This window comes from Equus asinus, chromosome 28 (genome assembly GCF_041296235.1).
Source record: "Equus asinus isolate D_3611 breed Donkey chromosome 28, EquAss-T2T_v2, whole genome shotgun sequence".
Classification (NCBI taxonomy): domain Eukaryota; kingdom Metazoa; phylum Chordata; class Mammalia; order Perissodactyla; family Equidae; genus Equus; species Equus asinus.
Window position 1 is genome coordinate 46,827,341 of NC_091817.1, and position 20,160 is coordinate 46,847,500.

Below are 20,160 nucleotides of genomic sequence, written 5' to 3' on the forward strand. Positions count from 1 at the left end.
GGACTCTCCTGGGACTCAGGGGCACTCCAGGGACGCCCAGTTGAGCTCCGGGCCAATTCCTTGGGTTTTAAGCACTTTTAACAGGTGCTGGTTGGGATTTGGGGCTGTTGCTCCCGAAGGAGCCCCTCTTGCAGCCTGCCCCGGGGGTGGCGGGGCTGCCAGCGTGGTCTCCCTTGGCTGGGTGTGTGGCAGCCGGGACGTAACAAGCTGATCTGCCCCCGCAGGTATCGCTCCCCTGGCTTCCACGTGCAGTCCTGGTATGACGAGGTGAAGGATTACACCTACCCCTCCCCCGACGAGTGCAAGCCCTGGTGCCCCGAGAGGTGCTCAGGGGCCATGTGCACCCACTACACCCAGGTAACGCCAGGGGGATGGCCGTGGCCTCGGCCTGGTGCCCAAGCCCGTCACCCCCCAGCCCTGCGGGGTCACTGCCCAGTTGGAGACCAGCCCCATCTGTGCTGTCATTGCTTTAATACTTTCCTTTAATTTGGTGCCACTCAAAGTATAGCTGGTGGGCTGAGCTGTTTGTGACCTGTTCCCAAGGACGGAAACTGAGAGTAAGCACTAGAAACTTCCATGGCAATTTTACATTGCTGGGGCGTTTTCCTGGTCTGTTGTTTGGTTTTGTTTGTTCATGTTTTGGTTTTGTCTTGTTTTTCAAACAAATGTATGGATCATCAGTGGGTTAGGAAAAAAAAATCTGGTCCTTCCGCTCTTGCCCCCCATACCTGATAGACGCAGCCAGATGAGGTCGCCCTGGTGTGCCACCCTTGAGCTCTGATGCATGGATGTCATCTTTTCAGATTGTCTGGGCCACCACCAACAAGGTCGGCTGTGCCGTGAACACCTGCCAGAGGATGAACGTCTGGGGAGAGGTGTGGGAGAATGCGGTCTACCTCGTCTGCAATTACTCTCCAAAGTAAGGACAAGCAACGTGGTTTTATGGGTCGGGATGTGTTTGCCTGCCATGAAGGACCCAACTAAAAGTGGCTTAAATGGGGAAATCTCATCATTATTTCTTGTAACACGGTGTCTGGAGGTTGGTGCATCCAGCTTAGCTTAAGAGCTCAGCAGTGTCAATGAAGACTCAGGTTCTTTCTGTCTTTCTGCTGTACCATCCTCTCCTCATGGTCCCGTGATGGTTGCAGAGCACCAGCCATCACATGTTCCCAAGCAGAAGAGAGGAGAATGGTAGAAAAGGTTTTCTCTTAGGCCTTTCTCACCCCTGGCTTACTTTCTCTTTATGTCATTGGCCGGGACTAGGCCACTCATGGACCAGAGGAAACAAGATTGCCCTAATTGACTTCGACCAAATGACATTGCCTTAATTGGCTTCAACCAAAGCAGTTGTCCCAATTGGCTTCACACGTCATCCCTGGGACTACCTGAGCCAGTCAGAAGCAGGAAGAGCTGTTGGCTGGGCAACCAGTAGGGTCTGCCATAGTGGTGTTTTTTTTTCTCTGAACATCTGTGTGCAGATGGCCCTCCCCCTACAGCATCCTGATATCATCCCGTCTCATTTATCCCTTTCCTCCTTCACCTCCATCGCTCATCAGACAAATATGTGCTGATTCTCGGAGAACTGCTCACCCAGTGCACAGCCTGCGATTTGTGTGCTGGCCGCCGGCCTGGCCGCCATCCTAGCACCGTGCCCTGCACACCACGGGCCCTTGAGGCATGTTTGCTCAGTTTCTGGAGGAAACGAGGATGACCTCATTTATTTGGTCTGGGTCGGGAGTGGCCGAGAGAAGGTGGGATGAAGGGGGAGTTGCTGAGGCTGGGAGGAAACAGAAGCTCCGTAAAGCACGTGGTGTGCCTGTGGTGGCGGGGTCTCAGTTTGGCCAGCGGGATAAGGGTGGGAGACCGTGTTGTGCTGGGGACAGACGCAGGCCCCCGGCAGGAGCAGGAAACTGGTCCACTGTGGTGGGCTTCCTGTCTGAGTGGCAGGTGGGGAGTGAGGACTCATTCGATTCGCTCTTTATTTTAGTTTTTATTTACTTATTTTTTGAGGAAGATTAACCCTGAGTTAACGTTTTCTGCCAACCCTCCTCTTTTTTTGCTGAGGAAGACTGGCCCTGAGCTAACATCCATGCCCATCTTCCTCTACTTTATATGTGGGGCGCCTACCACAGCATGGCTTGACAAGCGGTGCATAGGTCCGTATCCAGGATCCAAACTGGTGAATCCCGGGACACCAAAGTGGAGCATGTGAACCTAACTGCTGCACCACCAGGCTAGCCCTTGATTTGCTCTTTACATAAAAAAATATACTTGAAGTCCCATCAGAAACGCAACTCTTCCTTTCTTTAGCCCCCACCCCTTTTCTTGAACAAAGAATAATCTACATACAGTAGAATATGCTAATCCTAAGGGCCCAGCCTGATAAATTCTCACACATATTTGTGTGTATTGGTCAGCTTGGCTCCCATAACGAAATACCGCAGCTGGGGGCTCCACCAGCAGACGTTTGTTTTCTCACAATTCTGGAGCCTGGCGTCCTGGCTCAAGGTCCCGCAGGGTCCGTTGCTGGTGAGGACTCTCTTCCTGGCTTTCAGACGGCCGCCTTCTCCCTGTGTCCTCACGTGGCCTTTCCTTGGCCACACAGAGGGAGAGAGAGGGAGAGAGAGAGAAAGGGGGGGAGAGAGAGGGAAGGAGAGAGAGAAAGAGGGAGAGAGAGAGAGGGAGAGGGCGGGGGGAAAAAGAGGGAGGGACAGAGAGGGAGGGAGGGGGAGGGAGCTCTCTGGCATCTCTCCCCAGGTCATTAATCCCATCTCATTGGGGCCTCGCCCTTATGACCTTGTTTAACCTTAATTATCTCCTTGGAGGCCCCATCTGCGAATATAGCGACCCTGGGGGTTAGGGCTGCAGCAGAGGAATTTGGAGACACAGTTCATTCCTCAGAATCCATCTACGCCTGTGTAACCCCTCCACATCAGGCCCGTGAACATTTCCAGGGCCCCAGGAGGCTCCCAATGCCCCCTAGAGAGGCCGCCTTTCTGACCTCTCTCCCCGCCGGCCCATCTGTCTGGTCTGGACCCTCCTGTGAGCGGACGGGAGAGACACACCCTCTTGTGCCCAGGTCTTCCTCTCAACCCCGTGTCTGTGAGACGCGTCCCTGGTACGCCGTCGGTGGGCCTCTCTCTTTGATTTCTGTGGGGTATCTGCCATGTCCAGTCGGAGTCCCTGGCTGTGCAGGACACGGTCCCAGGCCCCCGGCATGTGGGCAGCGGCCGAGAGGGTGGGCTCAGCTCCCTGCGGGTGAGGCCAGGGGATGGAGTCTTGTACCTCAATGTCCTGTGCGCGAGGGGAGGACGCTTACTCACAGGCTGTGGAAGGTCGGGCGTGTCCGGGGCAGGGCGTTGGCGGGCCTGGCCCCCAGCCACACTCCACAGATGCTATCCGCATGCTATGGCCCGGGAGCGTCTGAGGGTGGCGTGTCTTTGAGGAAACATGGAACCCCAGGTGTGCTGGGGGAGAGGGATGAGCCCGTCCCGGAACCCAGATCGGATGGAGCCCTGGAGGCTCACGCGGCAGTGGACAGGCCGGGTGGCGCTCTTGGTCCCTGGGCGATGGTCCGCGTGGGGACCCACCCGAAGGCACCTCCAGAGTCCCCAGCAGCCTGAACGGCCCGGCAGAGGAGGTCAGCCGAGCGGGGGCTGTAGCACAGGTGGAGGTGGGGTGTGTGCCAGGACGGTCCCCGCCCGCCCTCTCACCTGACCCCCACGCGGCCCTCAGTGATGCCACTCCGCTATTTTGAGCCGCCGGAGGGCAAACAGAGAGTGTGTTTTCTGCAGTTGTCTTCTGGCCAACAGCAGCAGGACCCCGCCCTGGCCTCCCTGGAAAGCCGTCAGCATGTCACCCGGGCAAGCCTGTTGATTTAGCAAAGGCTGGGAGAGCACGGGGCTGCCCCGGGAGCAGGGCCCGGGCGAGGGCGTCCACACAGTCGCTCCCTTCATGCTCACGACAACCTCCCGCCATGACCCCATCTCAGAGGGGGAGTGGGCGGGGGTCCCAGCCAGGGAGTCTGCTCTGTCCTGCCTGGCTGGAGGAGGCTGGGGCCAAGCTGGGCCTGGCAGCGAGGCCCCAAATCTCCTTCCCGAGTGAACAAATGGATGACTGGGGCAACCACGAAGGAAGTTTCTAGAACAAATCACAGAGACTGGTCCCCAGTCACTCGCTGTTCCGGCTTGTGCTGCCAAAGGCCTGGGGGCTGTGAGACGGGCTTGGGAATTCTGGCGCCACCTGCTACCTGGCCCCTGCAGCAATCCCAGCCTGTGGCCTCCGGTTTTCCTGGCCTGGGAACTTCAGAGGGAGGCGATGGCGCCTGGGATGACCCGAGGAATCTTGATCCAGCCCCGAGAGCAGAGTGTGGTCAAAGGCTCTGAGCCCCACAGCCTGGGTTCAAATCCTAGCCCCTCCACTCATTCTCTGTGTGACCTCAGACAAGGCACTTAACCTCTCTGAGCCTCAGTTTCCTCCTCTGCCAAAAGGTTGAATTCCAGCCCATCCCTCCTGGGGTGTTGGAAGGGTGGAGTGACCCGGGCTGGGTATGGGGTAAGAGCTCAGTAATCACGAGGTACCCCCTAGAACATGCTGGCTTTTACTCACTTGAGAAATGGCTTAAAAGGCGTCCCGGCAGCCTTCTAGTGCAGGGTGGTTGGGGCTGGGGTCAGGGGGTGGCTGACAGTGTTCTGAGGTGTGGGAGGGGGAGCAAAAGGGTTGATGTGGGGCCGGTGGGGTGTTGGCATGCACACTAACACAACAGGACAGAGATGCCAGGGAGAAAGACGTGTCGTAGCTCCAGACTGGGGTTCTTCTAGAATTCTCCAGCCTCTCTGTGCACAGGAGGGGCCCAGGGCAGCTGCCTTTCCCCCTTAACACAGCGCACCCCTTTCCTCTTCCCCTCTGAGTTTGGGGCCCCGAGAGGCCCAGGAAAGGAGAGGCGCGGTCTGGGCCCTCGGGTGGCGGCCCCTCCTGATGGGTGTCTCTGCTCTGTCTTCAGGGGGAACTGGATTGGAGAAGCGCCCTACAAAAACGGCCGGCCCTGCTCCGAGTGCCCACCCAGCTACGGAGGCGGCTGCAGGAGCAACTTGTGTTACCGAGGTAGGAAATGACAAAACTGCTGGGCATCAGTTTCCCCTCTGGTCTGCAAGCCATCAAACAGCTGCCACAACCTGGGAGAACCAGACAGGGGTCCAGGACGCCCCCTCCCCGCCCAGAGCAGCCCCCCCAGCAGCCTTGTGTGCATGATGAGCGGGGCCCCATCTCCAGACTTGGGGCTCAGACCCCAGCTCCCTGGGGACCCGCGCCACCCCGGGATGTCCCACGCTAGGCTTCTGCCCCGTGCAGTGTGGACCCTGGCACAGCCCTACCCTCGTGGGTGCTCACAGTTTGGTATAAAACAGACAACAAACAAGGAATGAAAACAAGTGACATGACTGTGAGCTCCAGGCCAGGCAGGGGTGGTCCCTCCGGGAGGCTGGACACCTTCCCTCCCATCCTGTCGGCCCATCGGCCGCCCCCTGTTTGCATCTTTCTCATCCTTCCCCGACTTGTCGTGAACGTGGATGATTCCCCCCACCCCCGCCCGGGCTCGACCGGGACCGGAGCTTTCCGAGGCCGCCCGCCCGTTCCGCCTACTCTGCCGCGTGTGTGGTGTCAGCCACTTGGGATGTCCCCACTTTCTCCGCTGCTATAAATAATGCACGTTTTCCGTGCCTGAGCCTCTTTCACCTTTTGGAATATTTCCTCGGCTCCGACCCAGAAGGGGCACACCTGGGCCCACGGGGCTGACCACGTGTCTGTGGCCGAGCTGGGTTTTCACGTGGCTGCATCACCGGGCCTCGTGAGGGCTGAGAAGCCCCTTTCAGCAGGGCTGGGCAGGCCAGGGAGCAGCCCTCGGTGCCGGGCCTCCCCTGCCAGGGGGCCGTGGGGTCAGGCCCGTGGGCTCGGGGAGGAGCAGCAGGCAGGCCAGGGCAGGGGTCCCCCACTCCCAGCTGCGCCTCTCCCTTGTCTTGGAGAGGGGGCTCCCCACGCCCATCTTTAGTGAAATCTTCCTGGCTGTGCCCTCTCTGGTGCCTGGATTCACGAGACAAGAGTGAGTTTGACGGTCCGGCTTTAAGAATATCGACCTGCCACTTGCCAGCGGTGGGCCCGTGGGCAGGTCACTTCATCCCCCTGAGCCTCAGTGTTCCCGTCTGAAAATGGGGGTGATGGTGTCGACCCCTGGGGGCGTGGGAGGACTAGAGAAGACTGCAGGCTGAGGCTGACGCGCAGGCCGGTCAGCTCCCTTCCCCAGGGTCCCAGTGAGGCGGGTCTGGGCCCGCTGTCCCCAATGTGGGGAACGAGGGAGGGACGCCCGCTGGGGCTTCTCCCTGAGTCTCCCCTTGTGATTTGCTCAGCCCTAACACGTCGCAACGCTGCTTTTGAAGTGCATCAGCCCCTCCGGGAGGGGGCTCCATGGGCACACCCAGGGCAGTCCGGGTTAAGGGCAGGCAGAGTGGGCTCATCTCTGCCCTTCCTGCTGTGTGTGCTCGAGCATACTGCTGGCTTTCTTTGAGTCTCAGTTTCCCCGTCTGCAACAGTGACAACAATGGTCCTTCCCTGCGATATTTGCGTGGAGCCCACAGCGACAAGGATGTGAGTTGCTGGCACAGCAACCTGCACATAGTCAGTGCTTTACCAACACGCTCTTTAGCTCCTTGGAGAAGTGGAGGCGGAGGGGTAGGGCTGCACTGATCACCTTGCACAGAACCGTTCCTCGCCTGGTGGGGACCATTGGCCTGCGCCCAGCCTGGGGCCCTCATCCATCTCAGGAACCTGGCAGACATCTTCTCCTCCTTGGAAACACAGCTCTGGTGTCACCCCTCCTCCAGGGAGCCTTCTCTGACTACTCAGACAGGCAGCACACCTGCCTCCCTGCCCTTACTGCACCCAGACTCTCTGGGACCCTGATCACCTGTTGGAATCGCCGGTTCACTGTGGGGTCTCCGGGGCACGTAGCAGGTGTGTTCTGAATGCTGTCTGAATACTTATACCCCCTAAACCCACAGAGGGTCGTTTTAAAAGAACAGATGCCCACCAATATACCCTAGATGCTGGCTTACCCACTCAGAGAAGCCTCTGTGCTTGTTTCTTTATTTTTGGTGGAAAATGCCCAACTTCGCCTGGCCGGCATCCCAGTTTTCTTAGCTAACCGTGTGGAAAGTGTCCTGGGAAGCAGCTTATCTGTGTAAGCTCCTTAAGTGTTACTGAGGGTGCCTGGCAAAGCCTTGACCTGTGATAGAGAGGGCGCAGGGATAAGGATGGGCCGTAAGAGCCGTCTCCAGCCCTCCAGCCCGGCTTCGGGGAAAGGCAGTTTGACTCCCAGCTGTGTGAGCTTGGACAGGTTGCCTAGCCTCTCTGAGCCTGTTTCCCCATTTGCCTCCTCGGGCCATGAGAGGATGACGCCAGAGCATGCCAGGGAAGGGCCTAGCTGGCGGGTCATCGTCTGGTCCGAGTTCAGTCAGTGTGAGCTGTGAGCTTTGTTACCACTCAGAGAACCCGGTGGGAGTCTGCAGAATGACGTAAGCGACGCGATGCGCCCCGAGACCCCTGGTCAGCAGCTGGACGGTCACCTTGCTGTGAACTCCGGCGCCGAATTTCGCCAGGCCTGCGCTGGCCCCCACGGGGGACCTTAATTAGCATGTGCTCAAATACAGCCCGTGCGCTGGGGGAGCGTTTGCCTTTTCATGTGTGCGTCTGACGGGGAGGACCGTCTGCCCGTTTTCTTAAATAGCGAGCCCTCAAATGCTTTAGGCTGCTTCTCCAGACTATACTCGGCTAAATAAAGCCGCGATTATGAGCTATGAAAATCCGAAAGGCCAGTGGAAGAAAGCCCAGCTTATTCCAGAGGCAGCTCGGGCTTTCAGTGAAGGGCAAGGCTGAATCACCACGTTGACGGGCAGGGCAGCCCGAGCCTGCCGACGCGCCCACGGCCTTGCAAACCCAGGTCTTCCTAAAGATTCCGCCTATAGCTTCGGGCTCCAAATGGTGTTTTCACAGTTCCCTCCCTGATTGTCTTTAAACTGCACTGGGACTTTTTTCCCCTCCCCAAAAGAATTCAAAGACAGAATTCTTTGGGGTTTTCGATGATCCTTCAGTCAGTGAATTTCATTGAGCAGCTACTGTGTGCTGAGAGCTGGGTGTACGGGGACGAGAAGCGGGCTGGCTCCCGGCCTCGGGGAGTTTACAGCCGGTGGAAGAGGCAGGTGGCCGTGAAATTGCAGCTGGGATGTGCTGCCCGGGAGCAGTACGCAGCGGTCCACGAGTCCTGATAAGGATGGAAACAGGACTCAGGGTTGCCGTTGGTCCCCTGGCTTAGATCCCATTCATTCTCCTCTGGGGACTGGGTTGGCCGGGGGCCTGGTTGTGGGGTTGGGAATCAGCTTCCAGGTATCCCAGCCTCGAAAAGCATCGGGGAACCACTCCTGTGGATGCTTGTGTCACATAGACAGGAAACACGTGGTCTGCCCCTTAGAGAAGGAAGATCATTGCTCTGAAGGGGAAGTAGGAATAAGGCTGGGGGATTGACAAACACTTGATGGGACTTGAATTTTAATCCAGTGACACAAAGAGGCCTGCGAGGGGCCTCACTGGTCCTCCTTGCAATCGTTCTTACCCAAACCCCTTGAAGGTTGTCTTCACTGGAGGAGCTCAGAAGGCAGGGCTTTCCAGCTCTGGCCACAGACATCTGTAAGGGGTGCGGGTGTGTGCTGTAAAGATGCCAAGGGCCCCGCAGGGGCCATGCACATCAGCTCACCTTTGATAAGGCCACTCGAGCAAATTAAAACAGCAGTATTTGCTCTGCTTTGGCTGGAATTTGGTCTCCTGGTGGCCTGATGACAGATTCTGGTGAGCAGTTAATAGTTGTCTTTCCTGATGAAAACTGGAAGATAAATAAACTAAGTAAATGCAGTTTGCTTGGTTAAAATATTTTCGAACTTAGGGATCATGGTCATGGTTGGAGAAATAATATTTGGGTGGGAAAAAGATTGGGACCCAATGAACCTTTTTTTTTAAACCGGGTGTTCCTGGCAATGTTATTGGGCAGCGAAAGTTCCATGCGGAGAAAGGAGTTGGGTTGGTTAAGAGATCTTGACTCGCGGGAGTGGAGAAGCGAGTGGGATGTGCTTGGTGAGGTCCAAGGGCACTGAGCACAGAGGGTTGCGTCTTCGTGCCCCATAATGAGCACGTCAACAGGGAAGACCCTCCCATGGAAAAGCTGGGGCCGGAAGGACCTCAGGGAACACAGCTCCGGTTTGGGGTCGGAGGATGTGGCAGCTTCCTGAAGCTGCTTCTTTGGGTGGAGGGGGCTGTGCAGGGGGAGATGGGGCAAGAAACCGTGATGCTGATGCAGGGGTGGGGGGCCCTGGAGCCTCGGCGCGGCCCACTGCTCTCGGGTCCAAAGCAGGCGCAGTGAGTGAGAGCCCGGCCGCCTCACCCGGGCTGGGGGACCTCCGCCCGGCCAGCGCTGCTCTGACATGTCACTTTCTCTTTGCCGCTGAAATGACTCTTTGTGGAAGCAAACCTCAGTCAAGTTTAGTTTCCAAATTGCTCTTTTTTTGCCCCAAAGTGCATTTGGTTGAATCCCAGTATGTTATTTTTCCTTTTTCTCCCTCTCCACTATTAAGAAGAGACTTACGACCAAAAGCCCGAAACGGACGAGATGAACGAGGTGGAGGTGGCTCCCGTCCCTGAAGAGAAGCACGTCTGGGTGCAGCCGAGGGTCGTCAGGCCCACCCAGCCCAAGAAGCCCCCCGGGGTGAACTACATGAGTGAGTCGGCTCCGTCCCCTGCCCCCGCCTGCCCTCCAGCTGCCTCGGGAAGGGCCCCGTTTGCTCTGGGGGGTTGGAGGGGGGGAGCTGGCGGGCTGAGAGGTCTCCAGGTCAACAAACAGCGGGGAGCAGGGTGGGGTGGAGTTTGCAAAAGCACAACCCGAAGACATTTTTAAAAAGTGGTATTTTTTAAGTCATTTCAAAAGCACGCAGGGGGCCACCCCTGTGGCCAAGTGGTTAAGTTCATGTGCTCCACTTCAGCAGCCTAGGGTTTCGCTGGTTCAGATCCTGGGTTCAGACCTACACACGGCTCATCAAGCCATGCTGTGGCGGCGTCCCACAAAGAAGAACTAGAATGACCTACAATGAGGGTATACAACTATATGCTGAGGCTTTAGGGAGAAAAGAAAAAAAAAAAGAGAAAAAGAGGAAGATTGACAGCAGATGTTAGCTCAGGGCCAATCTTCCTCACCAAAAAAAGAAAAATAAAAAAAGCATTCTGGGAGTTGTGCTTGGGTGGCATTTTCCCCCCCAGGCAAGTATTTTAAGGTTAGACCTTGTCTTTTCCAAGGGGACCTGGGCTGAAATTAGGTTCCTTTCGGAAGCACTGGCCTCCCTGAGGGAGAGTTCAGAGGGCTTCTTTCCCTCATACTGGCTGTGACTCGGACGTCACTGGACTCTTGGAGACTTGATTTGTTCATCTATAAAATTGGGGCCACAATGCAGAGGACATGAACAGACATTTCTCAAAAGAAGATATGAATATGGCCAATAGACACATGAAAAGATGTTCATCATCGCTAATCATCAGGGAAATGCAAATCAAAACTACACTAAGATATCACCTTATACCCGTTAGATTGGCAAAAACATCCAAAACCAAGAGTGACAAATGTTGGAGAGGTTGTGGAGAAAAAGGAACCCTCATACACTGTTGGTGGGAATGCAAACTGGTACAGTCACTATGGAAAACAGTATGGAGATTTCTCAAAAAGTTAAAAATAGAAATACCCTATGACCCAGCCATCCCATTACTGGGTATCTATCCTAAGAACCTGAAATCAGAAATCCCAAGAGTCCCTTGCACCCCTATGTGCATCGCAGCATTATTTACAATAGCCAAGACGTGGAACCAACCTACATGCCCAGAAACTGCTGATTGGATAAAGAAGATATGGTATATATACACAATGGAATACTACTCAGCCATAAAAAAAGACAAAATTGGCCCATTCGCAGCAACGTGGATGGACCTCGAGGGTATTATGTTAAGCGAAATAAGCCAGTCAGAGAAAGACGAACTCTATATGACTCCACTCATAGGTGGAAGTTAACATATTGACAAGGAGATCTGATCGGTGGTTACCAGGGAAAAGGGGGGGTGGGGGGAGGGCACAAAGGGGGAAGAGGTGTACCCACAACATGACTAACAAAAATGTACAACTGAAATCTCACAAGGTTGTAATCTATCATAACATTAATAAAAAAAAAAAATTGGGGCCACAATGCCAGTATAGGGTTGCCATGAGGGTTCTTTGTGGTAACATGGGCCACCCCGTGTCTTTCCCCCAGAATTTCCACCTGTTTGATCATTCTGTAGCTTTCTTGGCCAGGAAATACGCTGATGCTGTCTTCTGTCCAGAAGGTCAAAGCGGTTCGTTCCACTGGGTTTTTTTTCTTTTTCTTTTTTTTTTTTTAGGAAGATTAGCCCTGAGCTAACTGCTGCCAATCCTCCTCTTTTTGCTGAGGAAGACTGGCCCTGAGCTAACATCCGTGCCCATCTTCCTCTACTTTATATGTGGGACGCCTCCCACAGTGGTGCCATGTCCACACCCGGGATCTGAACTGGCGAACCCCGGGCCGCCAAAGCGAAACGTGCGCACTTAACCGCTGTGCCACTGGGCTGGCCCCAGTTTTTTTTTAAATAATGTAAAATTACAAAATAATATATGTCTTTTTGTAAAACTGTAACGCTAATCCCAGATTCTGATATGTCCCTATCAAGTAAACAAGGAAGGAAAGCTTGCAAAGGCATCTCGGTGTGGGCGAGGGGAGACAGGTGAGAAAGGCCGGTCCCGCCTCACAGTCTGGGTGAGGCTTGTAGGTCCTGCTCTCCAGAACCCAGGGGGCTGCGGGGCCCTCAGTGTGTGCCAGGCTCCCTTCCAAGACAACATTGACCTCCTCAATTAATGCTCACAGAAACAGTGCCCACTGTACGTATCCCATCATTCGTAGCTGAGTTGAACCTCAGAGAGGGGAAGCAACGTGTCCAAGGTCACATCACTACTGTGAAGTGGTGGATCTGGGATTCGAACCTCACAACCGAGGCCTGCTGCCATGGGGCAGTGCTCCTGCTCTCATTATGGCATGCATTCCAGAATGTTCCAGAAAGTTCTTTGGAGTCGGGGTGGGGTCTGACTCAGACTCCTCCTCTTGCTTCTTGCCGTGACGTATATTTCTGCGTTTCTCTCCTAGCCCAAGTTGTCAAGTGTGACACCAAATTGAAGGACAAGTGCAAAGGGTCCACATGCAACAGGTAAGGTCCCGGCTGGGTCCCTCTCTCGCGGCTGCCTAGCCCACTGAAGCACCTGCTGTGCTGTGTGGGTCGTGTGGTCAGTCAGTTGACGGCCACCAGAACCAAGCTGGGTAGAAACCCACGGAAAAATGGTACCCCCTACTTTTAGCACAAAAGTGTGCCAGATCAAGTGGGGAGTAACTCAGCTTGCTTCGTGCCATGAATTAGACTGACCACAATGTCTCAGCATTTCCTCTGACTGCCACCATTCAGTGAGGGCTTGGCCCGCAAAGATGATCCATTTCTGTCAGCCCGGACCGGGGTTCCCCAGCCTTGGCACTGCTGACATCTAGGGCTGGATGATTCTTTGCTGGAGGGCGCTGTTCTGTGCACTGTAGGATGTCGAGCAGCATCCTTGGCCTCGACCCGCTAGATGCCGGGAACACCCTCCCCCCTAGTTGTGACGACCAAAAATATCTGCAGAAATTTCACGAAGTCCCTAGAGGGGTAAAATTGCCCCCAGTGGATAAGCTTTGACCTACAGAGTTGGCTAAGCTCTGGGTCTCCTACCTGGACATGTGTTCCAGTCAAGTATTTCATCCCCACTGCGGAGGAGGTGCTCAAACTACAGATGCTCTGGGCCGTTGGTTCAAAAGGGATCCCCAGAGTGTAGGAATGCCAGATGTGCTAGAGACACGGAGATCTTGACCAATGTTTTTGCGCGGCTGGGGGCTCCATCCCGCCTTTGTGTGTGAAGGTGGTCACAGGGCGGCCCGGAGTGCTGTGCAGGGAGGACCAGGGCGGGGGCAGAGCGAGGCACGTGTGAGCCGCACTGTCAGCCTTTGGCAGACCCGGCAGGACTGCCGTAGAGCCTGAGTGGGCCCGCTTCCCAGTGGGCCCCACCGGAGAAAGCGCTGCCAGTGTCTCCTGCAGGACGTGAATGGATTCATCCAGCGGACGGAGTCGTTCAGCGCTGTCCGTTCAGAAGCCGGAGAGTGTCTGCCAAGAAGAGCGAGTCTGGTTTGGCAGGGCAGCTGCTGGGCTGCTCTTTCTGGCAGCGGACGGCCAACAGGTGCAGCAGCCTCATGCAGAGAATGTCAGGGTCACAGCAGGACAGCCGTGCCATCGGTGCGGGGGCCTCACTGGTCCTCCTTTGGATTCTGGCATCCGCTCCTCCAAAGCCGAATGGCCTTGTTTGAAGCACATGCTGCAAAGAGAAGAGAGCGGGTTCTATTTTATCCCATGGGGATTTGGAATTCAGTTTGCCAGAATGCTTCGCTCAGCCTTGGCAGGAGTGTAGACTGAGCTACCCAGGATGGGGTCGTTCCAGGGGCTCACGCGTCATCCCCCGAGCCTCTGGCGAGAAGCCAGCAAGTCCTGCAAATTAAAGCCAGTTGATTGTGGGTGAGATGAGCCGGATGTGGCTCGGCAATGGGTGGTGGAGTAACGGTCCCCGTCTTTGGGCACCGTCTTCAGGAAGGGGTGTCCACTCTGCAAACTCCGGGTCTGAGATTTTCAGAACACTCCAGGGTTGTCCCTTTGTGAGGATGGGCCTGTGTGAACCACAAGGTCGTCACAGGAGCATCACCCCTGTGCACTCAGCCAGAAAGAAGGACGGAGTTTGGAGAACATCGTTTGTCAGCCAGCATCGAAAGAGTTCCGGAGCCGGGGGGAGACGGGAGCCTCCCCAGGCGGGGAGGAGGCGGGGATCGGCCCGCGAAGACTGTTAGAGGCCTCAACCGGGAAATGTAACCCGCCCCAGCTGCAAACACGGGAACCCCCTCGGCTCTCTCCTGGGAGCTGTCCCGCCTCCCGGGTCATCAGTTTTTCGCACGTGGTACTTTTGCAAAAATAACATCTACTGGATTTTTTTTTCTGACTTTAAAGGTATTTTTGTTCATTGTAAGTAATTCAGGAAAACAACAACAAAACATAAAGAAAAATTAACGCGTCCCAGAATCTCCTCAACATGGGCAGCAATTTGAGGCAGTTCCCTCCAGTCTTTTTTCTGTGTGCTGTTAGGCTAATATTGCTTATGTGATCCTGTGTGTTATTGTTTTCTCTTAAGATTTCCCAAAGTCAGTAAGTATTCCTCCAAACCTCCATCTGTGGTGGCGGCATCACTCTCTGACATGAGAGTGTCTGGCTCCTCTTTTGACACCTGCTGGCCTATGTCCAGGTTTTTGTCATTATGAGCGGTCGGAATAACATGTCGGCTGACGTTCTGACTTTTGACTTGGGATGTACGCTTACAAGGGAGGTTCAAGAATCAAGAGTTATGAATTTTTAAGGCTTTCTGGATTCACTTATACTTTTTCATGAACGTGAACACCGTCATTGGGTTTTATTCTATTAAAAAAAAAACCCTTGCAATTTGACACCTAGAAGATGGCCTCTCCTTTCGCTGTGTGCCTCTTTGATATCTGATGGTTGAAGATTTTTTTTTTTGGCGTCTTTGAAGCCACTTGTTTTTCTTCTGCGAATTGTCCATCTATTCGTGTCTCTGCTTTCAACTTGAATCTTAAACACGTGACAGTCGTCTCTAAGAAGGTCAGATTGAGTAGGTAGTCGCGTTTATGTGACGATAAACTTCATCCTGGGTAAATGGCAACCTGCTCAAAAACAGTGGTTTCTGCGTCACGGAGGCTTTTCGATAGGTAATTATTGAGCTCCTGAAGAAAGAAAGCCCGGTGAATTCATGGTGCGATTTAATCAACATGTTTACCCCTGAAAATCATGTTCTTTCTTCTCCCTCAGGTACCAGTGCCCAGCAGGCTGCCTGAACAGCAAGGCGAAGATCTTTGGGACCCTCTTTTATGAAAGCGTAAGTGTGGCCAATATTTCTTTAAACGGCTTGTGGGCCCTGGTGTTCCGAGAGCTGATCCATGTGTATTGATGAGCTCGCAGACTTGCGAAGCCACTTTTGGGATCCGGGGCTGACCCTCACAGAGGCCAGTCTCCATTTCATCCCCAGTGTTAACATGCTCCACTGGGTGGGGAGAAAGGGCCGTCTGTCACCGTTCTTAGCTGGTAAAGCAACGCGGATGGATTTTTTAAGATAAGCAGCCCCGGGAACAAAGACGTGTTATGGTGAGAGGTCTCGGGCAGAAGTGGGGTAAGCTTTGGCCCGACTTTTTGGGTTTTTGTGGGTTGAGGACAGACATCTTGGGTATTTCCGAGAAAGATTGCCACAGAGATGAATTCAGAGGTACTTTCCGTCTCCCCCGCCCTCCCCAGGCGTCCAGCATCTGCAGGGCAGCCATTCACTACGGCATCCTAGATGACAAAGGGGGCCTGGTGGACGTCACCAGGAATGGGAAGGTCCCTTTTTTCGTGAAGTCGGAGCGAAACGGTGTGGAGTCTTTGAGGTAACTATTCTGTGATCAGCGTTCCTTAAAATGTTTGTTTCTGGTTAGAAAGTATTGTCGAAACTTTGAAAAGTACTGAACGATGTGAAGAAGCAGGAAAAATTAGAGACGACCTTAATACCATAACCCAGAAATTGCCCCTGTAGGCAGAGTAGCATATTTCATTCAGTGTGTGTGTGAGTGAGAGTGTGTGTGCGTGCACACGCCTGTGTGTTCAGTTTGGTTGAGTTCCGAATCTTGCCTTTTCTCCCTTCCCAGTCACCGGAAGTCTTCAGACGCGCCCTCACTAACGGTGGGCAGCATCCTTGAGTTTGGAGGCTAATTCTCAATCAGCACTTTTTTGTACTTCCTGAGAATGAGGCTTTTCATTTTTAAAATACACTACTTTTTTTGCAAGATAATGTTTTTCACGTAAGGCATGTGGGTGGATGGCAGGTCACACTTGTCTTCCCCATTCTGACTCTGGGGGTGGGGGGCCGCCTTGAGGAGCAGCAGGAGGCCGTGTCTTGATCTGTCGGTGGAATCAGAGACAGAAGGCGACTTGGGATCGTGGAACCCAGTGGGGCCTGTGGGGTCAAATGACATGGCTCTCCATCTTCCCTGTGCATGACCTTGGGCCAGTTTCTTCACCCCTTCCGGGTGGCATTCGTAAAAGAAGGCCACAGTAGGACCCAGGGCTGACACCCTGCTAATCCACGGCGGGACAGCGTGCCAGGGATCCCCCGTGTCAGGTGACCCCCGCAGGGTCTGCGATGAGGGACGCACCCAGCAATGCTTCTGAGACTGTCTCGAGGTAGCGTGTCCCGTCCGAATCATGAGGCCACTGAGAACGTTTCCAAAGCTCCGTGAGTCTCTCCCCTCTGCGAGGTCTGGTTCTCCAGTGGTGCTGCCTCTTGTCTTAGTTATGGAAACAAAACCAAGAGCAAGGACGTCTAAATGAAAGCGCAGGAGGTGTCCTAGGAGGTGTCGGCCGGGTGACCTCAGCCCCGGGCTCCACAGAGCGCAGCACAGACACCGACACCGCCGTGGGCTTGGCTGGGCGCTTGTCCAAAAGCCGCTTCTGGCCCCGTCCAGTGGCCAACTTGTTTGCCTCTAGAGTGATGTTCTTCACGTTTTAGCACCCACGGAGTCTCCGAACATCAACGCAGGGCAAACTAAAGCTTTGTTTTTACTAATCTCTCGTTGAAATGTAGTATTTCCTCATCATGAACCTTGGCCCCAAACCTGGGGGGCGTTAGCAGGGCCGGTGGCTGCCTCACGGCGGAAACCCACTCGCTGCCAACATCTCGACACGCGGTCTATGCTGTCGTTACTCTGAAGTGACAGTGCTTAGGACAGCCGCCTCTAGGTTCTGTTTTTAATGCCAAGAAGCCCCGCTGTTCCCCTAACACAGAGTTGTTTCAATACTTTGATGGTGATATCACTAAGAAATGATTTAATCTTTTAAATTTCTTGTATGCCTTTTAGAGTCATTATTCTGAGAAGGGGTCCATAGGCTTCTCCAGGCTCCCAGCGGGGTCCTGGCATTAAGAGGGTCAACGAGCCCTGCTCTAGAATGTTCTCCTTCCAGATCCCGCTCTAGAATGTTCTAAGAACTTTCGGGCTGATGGGAAACAAGTAGGAAAATGTGTGGTCGAGGCTGTCAATAAGGAGGCAGCTTTTAGAAGTGATTCTGCTTGCACTGACCCACTGTTCTGTTTTCACAGCAAATACAAGTCTTCCAGCTCCTTCACGGTGTCAAAGGTGAAAGGTAAGCTGGCCGGTGTTTTCTCATGTGACCATAGGACCCGGGTCTCTTGGGTGTCCCTGGAAATCGCGTTCTGCTTAGTTATTGATTTCATGTTTATCATGCTGGCTGACGTTGCCGTTCGCAGCATTGTAAAGACTATTTAAAGGGGTTCTTTAAAGAGGTCCTTCAACTGGTTTCTAAACATGTCTGAACTCAGCATTGGCCCTAGTTTGCTAAACCGGAAGCACAGGCCTGGGGTTCCCAGCCGAATGTCACAGAAATAGTAATGCCTGGGTCTGGAGTAGCTAAGAAGCTGCATCAGGAGCATCAGTTTCTGTTGATTGCTAGTGGGTCCCTGGACCATTGTGTTGAGAAGGATTCTGAGGCCTCGTTCTGGGCTCAGCAGAAAACAGAGCTTGACAGATTAGTAATGTCTGCCATGGACAAGAGAGGGAAATGTGGGGAGGTATGTGGCATGTGAACAAAGGGCTTGACCTGAATTCCACCACCCAGAGATGACCACTCTGAACATTTTGGTGGATACCTTTATAGTTTATTTTCCCTATGTATTAAGAGTATGTACATTGGTGATAGACACATTGATATACTTTAAAAAATGGAAACGGAATTATGTAAGGTTGGCATCCTGATTTTTTTCAAATAATAATGCATCAGGAAGATACGTCTGTGCCTTTAAGTGGCATCCAAACCTAATTTTAATGACCTCCCTGGCATCTCGCTGTAGAGCAGCCCCTGGGTGCTAGACCAGTCCCCTTTGTTGGGTTGCTACGTAGATCCCGGGCCCCACCAAGTGATAGGCTGGACCTGCAACTGGCCGCCCTCAGGGCCACATCTTGCCTGCCATCTGCTTTTGTAAATAAAGTTTTATCGGCACATGGCCACACCCATTCCTTGACACATGGCAGGTTTCTGCTGAACAGCAGAGTCGAGTCGTTACAGCACAGACCACAGGGCTGGAAACATTTGCTCGCTGGCCCTTTAAGAAAGAGTTTGCTGAACCCTGGACTAGAGGCAGACGTGCTGTCGGGGGCCGAGGTGGCCAGGACAGAACCGCTTTCTTACACTGTTTGAACACAACGCGTGACCCTCAAGAAGGGCTCTAGACTGGGCGTCGGGATCCTGGGCTCTCGCCCACATCCTGTGCAGTCTCCAGCGGGCTGGGAGGGCTCAGCTTTTCCGGACCTCAGTTTGCTCATCTGTATAATTGGAATAATACCTGAGCATCCAACGTGATCAAGTAGGAGGAAGGCTTCCAAGTGAAAAGCACTATGCAAATGAGAAGAACTGTTGGTCCCAATGAGAAACGAGCGAGGGTGCTAACACCCTTGCCCTGTAAAGACACTCAGGCTGTGGGTTTGTCTCATCCCCTGAGTGGCCCCAGGGGGAGGTGCCGGGGCAGTGGGGCTTGGCACCTGCTGGGTTCTCCTGCCAGGTCTGTTCGAGGCCCACTGAGCCCTGAGGGCCGAGTTGTCCAGCAGCCCATTTCATAGGCTGGTAGTCTGAGGCCCAGGCTTGCCACGACCTGACCCTTTCCCCACGTGCTCCTGTCCACAGTGCAGGACCTGGACTGCTACACCACCGTCGCCCAGCTCTGCCCATTTGTGAAGACGGGGACCCACTGTCCAAGGTAAGGCCCACCGGCGTCTGGTGTTGCAAACTGGGGGGCTAAGAGAAGAAGGCGCCCTGCCGGGTTGGGGGCCACCTCATGGCAGCAAAGCATGACTGAGTTCTAGGTGTGGCCCTACTATGTGTCCACCCAGGAAAGCAGTTGCTTCGTGCTCAAAGTCAAGGACCCTCCAGACCTTCCCCTGAGACGGCTAGTTCTCACCCTTGGCTGCACGTTGGAATTGCCTGAGGGGCATGAAAAGAACAAATTCCGGGGGCCCCCTGCCCAGATCACAGAAATCCCAGTCTCTGGGGGTGGCCCAGCAGGGTGTCGGCATCTTTAAAAGCTTCTGGGTGAGCCCAGGGTGCAGCTAGACCCCGGAGCCATGCTCTAGGGAGCTTAGCTGAGGAAATGGCTTTGTCCCTCTAGATGTGACCTTGCCTCAAGGAAGAGAGCACTTGTGCGTGTAGAAGTGACTTCCTTTGCCACTAAGCTCTTCCTTGGCTCCCTCGTGCAGACCTCGAGTTTGTCATTCTTGGTCTCTTAGATCAATCTAGAACTCTGGAAGCTGGCGCCGCTTGTCCCCTCTCAGTCAGCTCGTTGATTCTTCTGCTCCATCTGGGATATTTTTTATGGATCACTTTAGAATCAGCTCCTTAAAACCCAGCCTTTTTCTGCGGTATAATTTGCCCACAGTAAAATCCAGCCATTAGAAGTATGCAACTCGATGGATTTTGACAAACGTACGCGGTCAATCAAGACAGAGCACGTTTCCATCACCCCAGAAAGTTCGCTTGTCGTCGGTCCCCCTCCCTCCACCTCCCACCTGTGCCCGTGCCAACCGCTGATCTCCTTTCTGTCACTGTAGTTTTGCCGTTTCTAGAATTTCCTATAAATGGAGCCGTCACAGTGATGCAGGCTCAGTGAATTGAGGAGTCGAAGGAAAGATTTCTTGGACTCTCGAGGTCTGGCAGTAGTGCTCCCTTATTCAGAGAATAGCGTGGGGACAGGACCCATGGGCAGTGAAGAGCTGCAATGCCTTGAGGGTTAGAGCTAAATTTATAAGGCATAGCTATGTGAGCTATTTCTTTACAAGACAAAGGAAA

General features: G+C 54.1%; 1 protein-coding gene across 1 annotated transcript in view; it reads left to right on the top strand.

The window, feature by feature from the left end:
* The window catches only part of CRISPLD2 (cysteine rich secretory protein LCCL domain containing 2), a 65,531-nt gene that overhangs the window by 22,776 nt on the left and 22,595 nt on the right, over positions 1-20,160 (top strand). Inside the window, exons 4-12 of the mRNA XM_044761110.2 lie at positions 225-357; positions 804-919; positions 5,003-5,103; positions 9,672-9,815; positions 12,291-12,351; positions 15,088-15,154; positions 15,568-15,698; positions 17,405-17,448; positions 19,003-19,075. Of these exons, the coding sequence (XP_044617045.1) occupies positions 225-357; positions 804-919; positions 5,003-5,103; positions 9,672-9,815; positions 12,291-12,351; positions 15,088-15,154; positions 15,568-15,698; positions 17,405-17,448; positions 19,003-19,075 (870 nt within the window). The remainder of the gene's footprint in view (positions 1-224; positions 358-803; positions 920-5,002; positions 5,104-9,671; positions 9,816-12,290; positions 12,352-15,087; positions 15,155-15,567; positions 15,699-17,404; positions 17,449-19,002; positions 19,076-20,160) is intronic.